The sequence below is a fragment of the Bufo gargarizans genome, chromosome 5 (genome assembly GCF_014858855.1).
Source record: "Bufo gargarizans isolate SCDJY-AF-19 chromosome 5, ASM1485885v1, whole genome shotgun sequence".
Lineage (NCBI taxonomy): Eukaryota > Metazoa > Chordata > Amphibia > Anura > Bufonidae > Bufo > Bufo gargarizans.
In genome coordinates, this window is record NC_058084.1 from 6097440 (window position 1) to 6110340 (window position 12901).

At 47.3% G+C, this 12901-nt stretch overlaps 1 protein-coding gene across 3 annotated transcripts in view; it reads left to right on the forward strand.

Annotated features, from left to right (window-relative positions):
• EFR3A (EFR3 homolog A) overlaps positions 1–12901 on the forward strand; it is a 121149-nt gene that overhangs the window by 26839 nt on the left and 81409 nt on the right. Inside the window, exon 1 of one of the 3 annotated variants that reach the window (XM_044294170.1) lies at positions 9024–9331. The exons of 1 other annotated variant lie outside the window; for it this stretch is intronic. In XM_044294170.1, coding sequence (XP_044150105.1) covers positions 9247–9331 — 85 coding nt within the window. In that variant the 5' untranslated portion in view covers positions 9024–9246. Of the gene's footprint in view, positions 1–9023; positions 9332–12901 lie in introns of those variants that run through there. One more of the 3 variants, XM_044294171.1, reaches the window with a different exon arrangement.

Below are 12901 nucleotides of genomic sequence, written 5' to 3' on the forward strand. Positions count from 1 at the left end.
GGTCTCCTGCCGGAGTCCATTGCTTCAGATATGGGTGTTAGATAGATAGATAGATAGATAGAGATATATATATATATATATATATATATATATATATATATATATATATATATATATATATATATATATATATATATATATATATATATATATATATATATATCTATATATATATATCTATATATATATATATATATATATATATATCTATCTATCAATCATCCCTGGGATATCCCCATACACTGTTTAGCATTCTGACCTTTTATGGGGGTACCTCCTGTATAATTTAAAATGTATTTAGTCTCTACTTTTAGTATTGTTACTACCAGGTTCTGTATGGGAGACTGATCCTTACCTGTGTGCTACAGAGCAGACTTATCAATAGAAGGAACTGCTCTAACTAAAAACCTTCAGTAGAATCCATGTACAATACACTGGGATCTACAGACATCTCTGATACCAGGACATTGGGATAAAAGCAAAAGTCTAATTTATTTAGTAATCACAAAAATGTAATGGAGCAAAATACTATTTTTGTGACTACTAAATAAATTAGACTTTTGCTTTTATCCCAATGTCCTGGTATACAGAGATGTCTGTAGATACCAGTGTATTGTACATGGATTCTATGGAAGGTTTTTAGTTAGAAAAATTCCTCTTAGTCATCATGGTCAAACCTGTGGCTCAGCTGGCATAGTTTCTGCCGCCCATACAGGGACCCAGCAGTGACAATTTGGATAAAAGGGGAATACAAGTTTTAAAATGACATAGGGTTGATCTCAAGCGTTGTTATAACGCTGAAGGCCATAGTTATTTGGGGGAATATCTTATATTTTAACCCCTTTGCGACCTCCACCATACATGTACAGTGGAAGTCGGGACTTAAAAAATGACTTCTGAGCAGGTGCCATGGCCGCCGGGTGCCTGCTGCTTTACACAGCAGATGCCCAGAGGCATTGTCTGCGCTTTGCAATAATGCCGATCAGGCCTTTGACCTCTCGCATGCTGTAGTCAATTGTGACCATGGCTTCTGAACCATCTTTCCCTCGGAGTAGTGCACTTCCGGGGCCCAAATTGAGGGAGCCGTTCAATTGCTATGGCAGCATTGGGCCTGTGGAATACTCCATGGCCTGCCACAGCGATATTCCTATGGTTCCTGTAGTGAATCGCATTTTAAAGTCCTCAAGGGGGACGTAAAATAAAATAAGTGAAAAGAATTTTAAAATAAAGTGTTTTAAAACTATAACAAATTAACAAAATTTATACAAATTCAAACCTGCCCATTTCCCCATATTAAAAACAAAAATAGACTCTTTTTTTGTCCTCTTTGCTCATAAAATGCATGTACCAGTAAAATATTTAATTTACTTTTTTATTTTTTATTTATAAATTAATAAATTTGATTAAAAATATGAAATATTTATTCTGTACTGTGAACGCCCAAAAAAAAAAAAATTCAAAATGGTGCATTCACCATTTTTCTTTTTGTTGCTTCATTTCCAAAAAAAACTGAAACTCAAAGTGATCTAAGAGCATATGTATTCCTAAATGGTATCAATAAAAACTGCAGATTGCCCTGCACAAGATCCCCTCCTACTTGGCTAGGCCACACCTTCTACCAGTTTAGCTCCGCCTACAACTTGGGGCAACTTCTGTGTTTTTTCAGGGATATTTCCTTCTGGCTCCCATTCATTTTTGAGGGGGGATGCAACATTCTGACATATGACTATGGTCGTCATAGTGTGTGTGTTGCTAAAGCTGCTTCCTCTAGGGCAGGGGTGTCAAACTCAAATTCATCGGGGGCCGCATCAGCAGTTTGGTCATCCTCAAAGGGCCGGTTGTATCGGACTTATGGGGGATCTGTGAGTGACACTTATGGGGGATCTGCCCACCCCTAGGACCGCCCCCTAAAACCGCCCCTTTAGAGAACAGGGATGCAAGTAAAATTTGGGGGGGCTATAAAAGTCCAGCCCAGCAAAGAAACCCCCATATGGGGATGGCACTGTTAATGGGGGATCTGGGGATGGCATCCACAGACCCCCCATCCTATAACAGTGCCATCCACAGACCCCCCCCCATCCTATAACAGTGCCATCCACAGACCCCCCCCCATCCTATAACAGTGCCATCCCCAGACCCCCCCCACCCCTTAACAGTGCCATCCACAGACCCCCCCCACCCCATAACAGTGCCATCCACAGACCCCCCACCCCATAACAGTGCCATCCACAGACCCCCCACCCCATAACAGTGCCATCCACAGACCCCCCCCACCCCATAACAGTGCCATCCACAGACCCCCCCCACCCCATAACAGTGCCATCCACAGACCCCCCCCACCCCATAACAGTGCCATCCACAGACCCCCCCCACCCCATAACAGTGCCATCCACAGACCCCCCCACCCCATAACAGTGCCATCCACAGACCCCCCCACCCCATAACAGTGCCATCCACAGACCCCCCCCACCCCATAACAGTGCCATCCACAGACCCCCCCCACCCCATAACAGTGCCATCCACAGACCCCCCCCACCCCATAACAGTGCCATCCACAGACCCCCCCCCACCCCATAACAGTGCCATCCACAGACCCCCCCCACCCCATAACAGTGCCATCCACAGACCCCCCCCCACCCCATAACAGTGCCATCCACAGACCCCCCCCACCCCATAACAGTGCCATCCACAGACCCCCCCCACCCCATAACAGTGCCATCCACAGACCCCCCCCACCCCATAACAGTGCCATCCACAGACCCCCCCCACCCCATAACAGTGCCATCCACAGACCCCCCCCACCCCATAACAGTGCCATCCACAGACCCCCCCCCCACCCCCCATAACAGTGCCATCCACAGACCCCCCCCCACCCCATAACAGTGCCATCCACAGACCCCCCCCCACCCCATAACAGTGCCATCCACAGACCCCCCCACCCCATAACAGTGCCAACCACAGACCCCCCCCCCCCCCCCATTGCCGCTCCAGTACAGACTAGTTATAAAATGTGTACAATTAATAAGGATTCTATTCATGAGGCCCCATCTGCAGTATTACATTCAATATAGCCACATCCTACTCACAGGGCTGTGCTGGCCGGCCGGGCAGACGAGCAGCAGCGTCACGACTGACGTCATGTGCCTGCGCCGCCTCCTTCATTCAGAAAGTAGGCCGGGCACATGACATCAGTCGTGACGCTGCCGCTCGTCTGCCCGGCCGGCCAGCATTAAGATAACAGCCCTGTGAGTAGGATGTGGCTATATTGAATGTTCTACTGCAGAGGGGGCCTCATGAATAGAATCCTTATTAATTGTACACATTTTATAACTACTGGAGCGGCGGGGCCGGAGCACAGTGAACGCACCGGCTCCCAGCTCCTCCTCCCAGTCCCTCCCCGCTGATACATCGCAACCTGCGATGCTGGAGCATGGCAGGCTGCGATGTCAAAAGGTGGCGGAACGCCGTTCCGGTGCGTTCCGCCAGAAAAAAAGCCTTGCCGCTCATTATGCGATTTATTATCATTTCCTGCAGGAAGTGATAATAAAAGGTGAAGGCTGGCGGCCGGCGGCGGCTACGCGGGCCACATGACTAGGTCTGGCGGGCCGGATTCGGCCCGCGGGCCTTGTGTTTGACACCCGTGCTCTAGGGGGAGCTTACTGCGTACTGTTACATTATTGAGTTCACTATGTAAACAATAAGCTCACAAGCTCCCCCTAGTGGCAGCTGCAGATGATTTTATCAGTGACCTCTCTGTTGGCACAGGGGATTTGGGGCCCTGTATCTGAATATTGGGCTATTAAGAACTGTAGGTAGAAAATTTTGAACCCATAAAGTGCTTTTTTAGAGGACATTTGATTTTTAGTAAAACTAACTCTGACCAATTTATGCGGGAAAAAAATAACTGGAAAAAAAAATGCGTTTTTCAAAGTTTTGAAGTGTCATTAATTCACTTGTGCCGGCCGTACATCACTGTGAAAAATGTCCCCTGTTCCTCTCCTGCGGTAAAGTTCTGCATTGCACAGACTGACAGGCGTCCCTCCAGGAGCCCACACTTGTCATTCTGCATGAGGCTTTGTTTGTAGCCCCGGATCTCGCACCTTTCTCCCCAGGCAGCTTAAAGGATGGATTTCAGGTTAGTGCCACGTATAGCGGCATTGAAGTGACCTTGTTTATAGCGTTGCCTGCCTGCATTTATATTGATCATTTAGCCTCTGTGGCTTTTACCAGGCAATAATTTATCCAGTGTAAATCCAATGACAGCCGCCTGACAGGGAAGCAAAGCTCAGATCAGCCGCCGTCTTCAAACACGATCATTTAACGGCAGATATAAAAAGAAAAAAAGTGAGCCCAAAACGCGTCCAGTTTGAATGAAATCTAAATTAAAGTCTAAATTTGATTGAAATCCATATACAGTGAGGAGGGCTGCAATCTCTTCTACATGCTATATATACCGTCTCTAATATTTGGCTGTAATATAAATGTGTGACTGATCACTACCATGACTTTCATCTTAAAGGGGTTCTTCCCAGGAAAAAATATTCTACGTTTATCAAACCAGCATCTGAATACTTTTCTAATTGCATATAATTATAAAAGGTACTATAGCTACTGAGCTAGTCAATAACATATATCTGTATAGCGCCACCTGCTCTTTTTTTCATTTCCTTATTTCTCTGTCCACCTCGCTGAAGTGGTCGCACATGCGCAGTTCTATTCTTCAACCGCCACCAGCCCTATTTTCTGTTAGATGCACAGGGAGAGGGCTGCAGCAGAAAGGACTCATCCCCTGAGCTGTCATAGGGAGAGAGCTGCAGCAGAAAGGACTCACCCCCTGAGCTGTCATAGGGAGAGAGCTGCAGCAGAAAGGGCACTCCTCCTGAGCTGTCATAGGGAGAGAGCTGCAGCAGAAAGGGCACTTCTCCTGAGCTGTCATAGAGAGAGAGAGCTGCAGCAGAAAGGACTCACCCCCTCACCCCCTGACTGAGCTGTCATAGGGAGAGAGCTGCAGCAGAAAGGAATCCTCCTGAGCGGTCATAGGGAGAGGGCTGCAGCAGAAAGGGTACTCCTCCTGAGCGGTCATAGGGAGAGAGCTGCAGCAGAAAGGGCACTCCCCCAGAGCTGTCATAGAGAGAGAGAGCTGCAGCAGAAAGGACTCACCCCCTGACTGAGCTGTCATAGGGAGAGCTGCAGCAGAAAGGAATCCTCCTGAGCGGTCATAGGGAGAGAGCTGCAGCAGAAAGGAATCCTCCTGAGCTGTCATAGGGAGAGGGCTGCAGCAGAAAGGGCACTCCTCCTGAGCTTGTATCAGTTTGGCCAATCATTTGCACTTTTGTGTGCAGACCCACAGTGTTTTTTTTTTCTTGTTTCTACCTGATGCCCTGGTCGACCTGGCATGTCGCCAGTGGGATCGTTTGTACGAGCGTTTCCACGTACGGATGATTGGCCACATTCCTGTGTTCTGTTAGCATTCCTGTGTTTGGCTAGCTTTATAGTCTGTGTTCACGTCTGGATCTGGGACTCCGGATTCTAGAATTTTCATTGGAAGACCAGAGCAGCATGCATCACTCTGCGAAACCTGATGGGCCGTATTATAAGTCAGTGGGGTCCGCCTCAGTGAGACAACCCCTGTATAATGTGTTATTATCACCTGGAAGGAGAGGTAGGGGCTGGCAGAAATCAGGAGAAGCAAGGGTGCACAGAGAAGATTTGGGCCCGCCCTCAGTGCACTTAACTGCTAATTTGCATATGGATTAAAAGTCCTTTTTCTTCAGAATGAAGTAACGGATCATTACATTCAGCTGAGCTAGCCCTGCTAGACGCCTGGTGTAACAGTGCCCCACAGTGTGGAAATGTAAAGTTTTCCATTGGGACATCACGGATGCTCGGCAGCTGTGTATGCGAGCTCGCCATCTCCACGCTTTTACAATAATTTACGGCATTTTGTTCCCCGGGATGCACCATGTAAAATCTAACTCTCTAATAGAGACTAATTTAATTTTCTTAACAAAATTAAAACTGAGCGCGGTCCAGAATATTCACTTATCTGATCCGGCGCGGGGAGACGTCCCCTGGAGAAGTGCAGAAGTTTCCGTCCTGTATCGAGTGGCCGCCTGCATTGTTGGCAGAATGTGATCTGCTAGGTATCCAGGTGTGCAGCGGCCTGTGATGTCACCGAGTAATTACCTGCTCGCTTGCGTTGGCATAGTAATTAATCATCTGGTGCGTTCGTAGGGCTGAGAGCCTTCAGCAGCTGCCGGCCTGAACGTAAGGCGACTATTGGGAGTTCTTGTAACCTCTTCAGGATGGCGCTCTACTCCCAAGTGCAGACCGAGGAGAGCGAGGACACCTACCACTACAATCCTGCCTGGGAGCCCCGTCTGCTTACGTGCTTGGGTAAGTACGTAGAAGAGCAAAGGAATCCGATATTGGCGAGACAAGGTGGCCCGCTCCTGTTCCGATTTATCAGACGTTCTGACTGCTCGCCCTAGTTATCTGTTAATGTATCAGCGATCATTTCATTTCACGCCCGGAGTTGGGGAAATGTTAACCTCAGCTGGCGGCATTTATTTTCTGCGGCTGCGAGCGCAGGTGACAGAGTCCTCTAGAGACCGCTGTTCTGTTTGTTCATGGGGTTGTTCATTTGAGACGTTGTCTTAGTGCCATCTGTCGTAATCTTAACAGTGTCTTCTCGTCTGGGTTGTGCAAAGGTCGACTGCCTTCTTGTTTTGTTTCTCCATAGACAAAAAAAAGAAATAAAAATTGCTACGAAAGTGAAAGCTCGATGTTCGCTTGTACCGAGGATGTCATTGGGATGCCTTTGGTAGAAGGGTATGACCACACGCAACGGGAGGAAAGTCGCACCAGATCAGGCCGAAATCTGCAGCGGCAAACTCCATGCCTAATTGTATGGTCTTAGATGCGGGACCACTGTGGATTTGCAAAGGGTGAAGTCCACAGCAGATATCCGCAACGTAAATTACTGTGCGGCAGATTAAAAACCCGTTCCACGTGTCAAAGTATTAGGGATTCTGGTGCGAACGTTCTCTACATGGATGAGATTCTTGAAATGGCTCATTCACTTCGCTGCTACTGTAAATGCTGCAGATTTTCCACTGCTATGTGTAGCGATACCCCGAGGCCCCTTTCACACGGGCGAGAATTCCGTGCGGGTGCAATGTGTGAGGTGAACGCATTGCACCCGCACTGAATCTGGACCCGTTCACTTCAATGATTTTCACGCATCACTTGTGCGTTGCGTGAAAATTGCAGCATGGGTCTGTGTGTGAAAATCGCAAGCAAGTGCGGATGCGGTGCGATTTTCATGCATGGTTGCTAGGAGATGATAGGGATGAGCAACCCCATTAAAGTCTAATCACTATTATTTTCCCTTATAAGGCTCCATTCACACGTCCGTGGTGTGTTGCGGATCCGCAACACACCCGCCCGGCACCCCTATAGAAATGCCTATTCTTGTCCGCAAGCTGCGGACAAGAATAGGACATGTTCTATCTTTTGCGGCGCTGCGGACCTGAAGATCGGGGCCGCGCTCCGCAAATGCGGTCAGCACACTGTGTGCTGTCCGCATCCATTCCGTCCCCAGGGGTCCACACCCGTTCTGCAAATTTGCGGAACGGATGCGGACCCATTTGCGGACGTGTGAATGGAGCCTTACATGGTTCTTAATACAGAATGCTTAGTAAATTAGGGATGGAGGGGTTAATTTTTTTTTTTTAATTAACTCACCTCATCCACTTGATCACGCAGCCGGCATCGTCGTCTTTCTTCTTCTTTCAGGACCTGCAAAAGGACCTTTGACATAATCGCGCTCACCACGTGGTGACGTCAGCGCAGGTCCTGCTGAATGAAGATAGAAGGACCACCGCTCATCTGCACAGCCCCATTGAAGTGAATGGGTCTGGATTGAGTGCGGGTGCAACGCGTTCACCTCACGCATTGCACCCACGCGGAAAACTTGCCCGTGTGAAAGGGGCCTAAGGCTGTGATGGCGAACCTCTTAGAGATCGAGTGCCCAAACTGCAACCCAAAACCCACTTATTTATCACAAAGTGCCAACACGGCCATTTACCCTGAATACTACAGTGCAATACAGCATATCTGCCATGTGCTTTATCATTCAGTGCGCTGCCTGTGCTGCTCATAGTGCACCCTGCGCTGAGGGATGGCAGGAATAATCTAAGGCATGGATGTCAAACTCATGGCCCCCCAGATGTTGCAAAACTACAACTCCCATCATTCCCTGATAGCTGTAGTATGCCCAGGCATGATGGGAGTTGTAGTTTTGCAACAGCTGGAGGGCCACGAGTTTGACATCCCTGATCTAAGGCATATTGGTACACCGTAGACTTTTTCCTGGGGGAGGGGGTGCCCACAGAGAGGGCTCCGAGTGACCATAGGCCATAGGTTCGCCATCACTGCCCTAAGGCTATGTTCACAGTTTGTGAACTATGGTCCATGTCGGCACTTGGCAGTATAGACGGGACATATCTGCAGCGCCCAATTCATCCAGCGTTTTGCAGAAGGCGCATCCTTTTGGCCCAGTCAGCCTGCGCTGCACGCCATTCCTTTTTTCATTATGTAAAATAGAGATGTAATTTCATGAAGAAATGACATACTCCTTTTTTTTTTGTTTACTACGAGGTCCCGTGGGGTGTGCCTATACAGTGGCACAAGTTGCAGCCTTCCTTCAGAAGTATACTTTGGGAAATCCTCCCGACGTATATACCTACGACTTAAAGCCAAAATGAAATGTGAAAACGTCTTAAAATAAACAAAAAATAATGATGTGGGTTAAAGGGCAGCTGTCAGCATGATCAAAGGCGGTTTAAAATGATACTATAGTTATCTTTGTACCTAAAAGCGTTCCCGAAATAGCTGTTTTTGGTTATCTCTTTCAAGCACCAAGGCTCTTGCCAGAAGCCTTGGAGCACTGCTATCGACATCCACCTTCTTTCTGTGCACTTCGTCCTCCCCTGTGGTTGACGGGGCTGGACATCTTGTCTGTATTCTCGTGCCCGCATCGTGGATCAGTGACTCGGGGATGGTGCACTCCATCTGTTGCTACTTCCATGTGCCAATGACGCAAGACTGGGCCATCGCGTCCACTTCCACCGCCATTTCCTTGCACAGCCAGTGGCCGGTGTGCAGCCCCTTTGTTCTCGGGGTAGGTGCGGGTCCCCTGGAGGCAATCTGTGGCTGCGTAATACAGGAGCACTGAACCTAGAAATGGATCACAGCAGTGAACAGGAGAATGTCCTTGGACAAACACAGGTTTATCTCCTGCTGATCTGCTCCTTTTGGAAATTTCCAAGTAAGTGGGGCTTAGACATTAGCGTTCATTTAGTCTGCTGTAATCAGGTGTCTTACAGATGCATACGAGACAGTCTATCTTTTATTTACTTGACATGGCCCATCCGCCATCACTAATTGACCGCTCTCCTGCCTTTCAGCTGTTTCATTGAAGTAAGTGGGAGCAGCGCTGCATTAACCAGTTCCATCCATTGCACAGAGATGAGTAGTTCCAGCGATGGAGCCAGTACAGCTGGTCGTGGTAGTGCGGGGTGTCAGGCCCCACGGATCAGGTAGTGGTGGCGTATCTCGAGGATAGGCTGCTGCTTGTAAAGGGTTGGACTCCTAGTTACAACCATCTCCGCAGATCATCAATCAACGTGTTGTAAGACAAATAAAGCACCCCAATATGAAAATACAACACAGTATTTATAATTACAAATAACTATATTGCATATTAAATTAATCATAAAAACACATAATTGGTGATGGCATACACATACAGAAAAAAACGGAGAACACGAAAGCTGTGGCAACAATCATTGAAACCCACTACCGAGCCCGGTACATGGTAATATAGCACCTCGCTTTATATATAGTGGTAATGTGAACAGTGCTGGGAGGTGTGTTGTCCCACTTCAGGTACCTCAGATGGGTGAGACCGATAAAATCCAGAGAGTGGCAGTAGTCTCAGCAAAGCATAGTTTGCTGAGACATTTCTGTATACATTTTCTGGGCTGGATTCTACTTGGACTGGTGGCTAGGCTTGGTAAAGGGAGTTCCCAGTCCACACCCTTCCAGTACGGGTTTTTCTTTTCTACCTGAGGTGATCGCAGGTGAGGCCTGCTGTAATCAGGCTGGCATAAAGCGCCTCAGAGTAGGTCAGTCTGAGGAGGGAGAGCGAGACTGTTTTGTGAAGCAGAGGCTCTGTGTGTGTGGTCTGTCAGGAGGACTGAGGGGCCACAAGGCTTTGAATAGCCTGAGGTTTGGAGGACCTAGAGAACGAGGGTTGCACGCCCAGCGTCTGGAGGACTACTGGGCCACACTCCCCCAAAAGGTACTAGAGTTGCCATAGCCTGGAGGCTGCAGTATTGATGTTGGCTGAGGAAAGCCGCATAGGATGTCCATGTGTGAACTGAGGTCTATGAGTGAGGTAGGGACGTATTGTGTTTAGGTAGCGCCTAGAAGGGCAGGAGTTTATTTGTGTTTTAAGTGTTGGTGTTGCGGGATACCTCACCCCACCCAGTGATGTATAACTGGACTATCCTTTATAAGAAGACTGTCAAAATAAATGCACAGTTTGGACATGAAAATCCGTTGTCTGGTGAGATATCTGTGAGTGTGACCCCCTGAAAAGAGACGATCCCTTACAATATATATATACCGCCAAGGTAAAGTGCATAGTGCAAATCAAGAATTAATACATAGATCAATATACTATAGATAAATGCCGCATAGGTCCAGAAAGGGGAACATATAAAATGTAAATACCGACCAGTGTAGCTCCAGCCCCGACGTACGTTTCGCCTTAAAGAGGACCTTTCACTCCTATACAAACTAAAAACTAACTCTATCTGTGGGCAGAGCGGCGCCCAGGGGTCCCCCTGCACTTACTAGTATGCCTGGGCGCCGCTCCATTCGCCCGGTATAGGCTCCGGTGTCTGCGCTCCCTCTGACTGATTTTTTTGTAGGAGGCGTGTCCCTTGCTGCAGTGCTGGCCAATCGCAGCACACAGCTCATAGACTGGCTATGAGCTGTGCGCTGCGATTGGCCAGTGCTGCAGCAAGGGACACGCCTCCTACAAAAAATCAGTCCAATACAATAGACGGAGCTGAGACACTGGAGCCTATACCGGGCGAACGGAGCGGCGCCCAGGCATACTAGTAAGTGCAGGGGGACCCCTGGGCGCCGCTCTGCCCACAGATAGTTAGTTTTTAGTTTGTATAGGAGTGAAAGGTCCTCTTTAAGCTTCCTCAGGGGACCTATGCAGTGTTTATCTATAGTATATTGATCTATACGTATAGACTACTCAGTTTTATATGGTTAATTCTTGATTTGCACTATGCACTTTGGCTATGTGCTATATTACCATGCACCGACTCAGTATTGGGTTTCAATGATTGTTGCCACAGTTTTTGTTCTCCGTTTATTTTATTTTTTTCTGTATATGTATGCCATCACCAATTACGTGTGTGTGTTGTGTTTGTTTTTTTGTTTTTTTTATGATTAATTTAATATGCAATATAGTTATTTGTAATTATAAATACTGTTGTATTTTCATAATAGGATGCTTTAAAAGGGTTGTGCCAACAATAAGTTATTTTAATACAATTCGGCATGAAACAATTCTCCAGTTGTGAGATATTCATTACTTCATTATAATGACACCCCTTGGTGTTTAATCGGTATAGTAATGTGCACGTCCTTCTTCTACTAAAGTGGTGTCACGGCGGACAGGATCTCAGATACACAGACAACCAAATACACAAGTGTCTAGGCTAGATGCTGGGGACAGGTCACCTCCTAGCATATCCCTGACTTCTCTCCCTATGCTGCTAAGCCCACATTCAGACCTTGATGGTAGGTATGAAGTGTCCTCGTGCCTGGACTACAAACACCCTAGAATCCCTAAGATGGTGAAAGGGGAGAAGGGGCAGAAGACACACACATAGCCTAGACCGCAAACCACACAAACAGAAATCAAACTCATCAGAGCTGGAACAGACAATCCTTCCTTCCTTGAATCCAAGGCCAGACAGAAATCTATAACCCGCACTGCCCTCTGGGATTGAAGGCAATTTAAGCAAATGACCCCACCCAGAGCACCTGGAGGAAGGCGGATCTAGCATGATTCCAAAACAAACAAAAGGTTAGACACGTGCTGCCAATCTGACAGACCTCCGCACACCGTCCGAGCAGGGCATGACAAGTGGTGATGGACCATGTGATTGGAGCATGTGATCTGACATCACCAAAGGTCATTCAGCCCACAGCTAAAGAACAGACCGGGATCTACACGATCATGGGGATAAGGTGAGTTAACTTTTTTATTTTTTTTAACCCTTCCAGCGCTATTATACTAAGCATTCTGTATTCAGAATGCTATTATTTTCCCTTATAACCATGTTATAAGGTAAAATAATACAATCTTCAGAACATCAATCCCAAGCCCGAACTTCTGTGAAGAAGTTCGGGTTTGGGTACCAAACATGTGCGATTTTTCTCACGCGAGTGCAAAACGCATTACAATGTTTTGCACTCGCGCGGAAAATTCGCGGGTGTTTCCGCAACGCACCCGCACATTTTTCCGCAACGCCCGTGTGAAACCAGCCTAATACGTCCTATATATACCTTATTTTTTTCCATTTATGTAACGATTATGAATCATATTTTTCCTGCAATCACTTCTTTTTCATCTTGTAATTTTATTTTTTTATTTTACTTGAGCATTTCAAATTTCCCCTGAGCCCGGGAACCTCTCCAGCTGTAAAAGCACGACCCATTCGGCACAGTGGAAATCAGATGCTGCACGTCTTAATACATATTAAAATATTCAGAGCCACTGATCTTCCCCGCGTGTTATTCCTTTCAG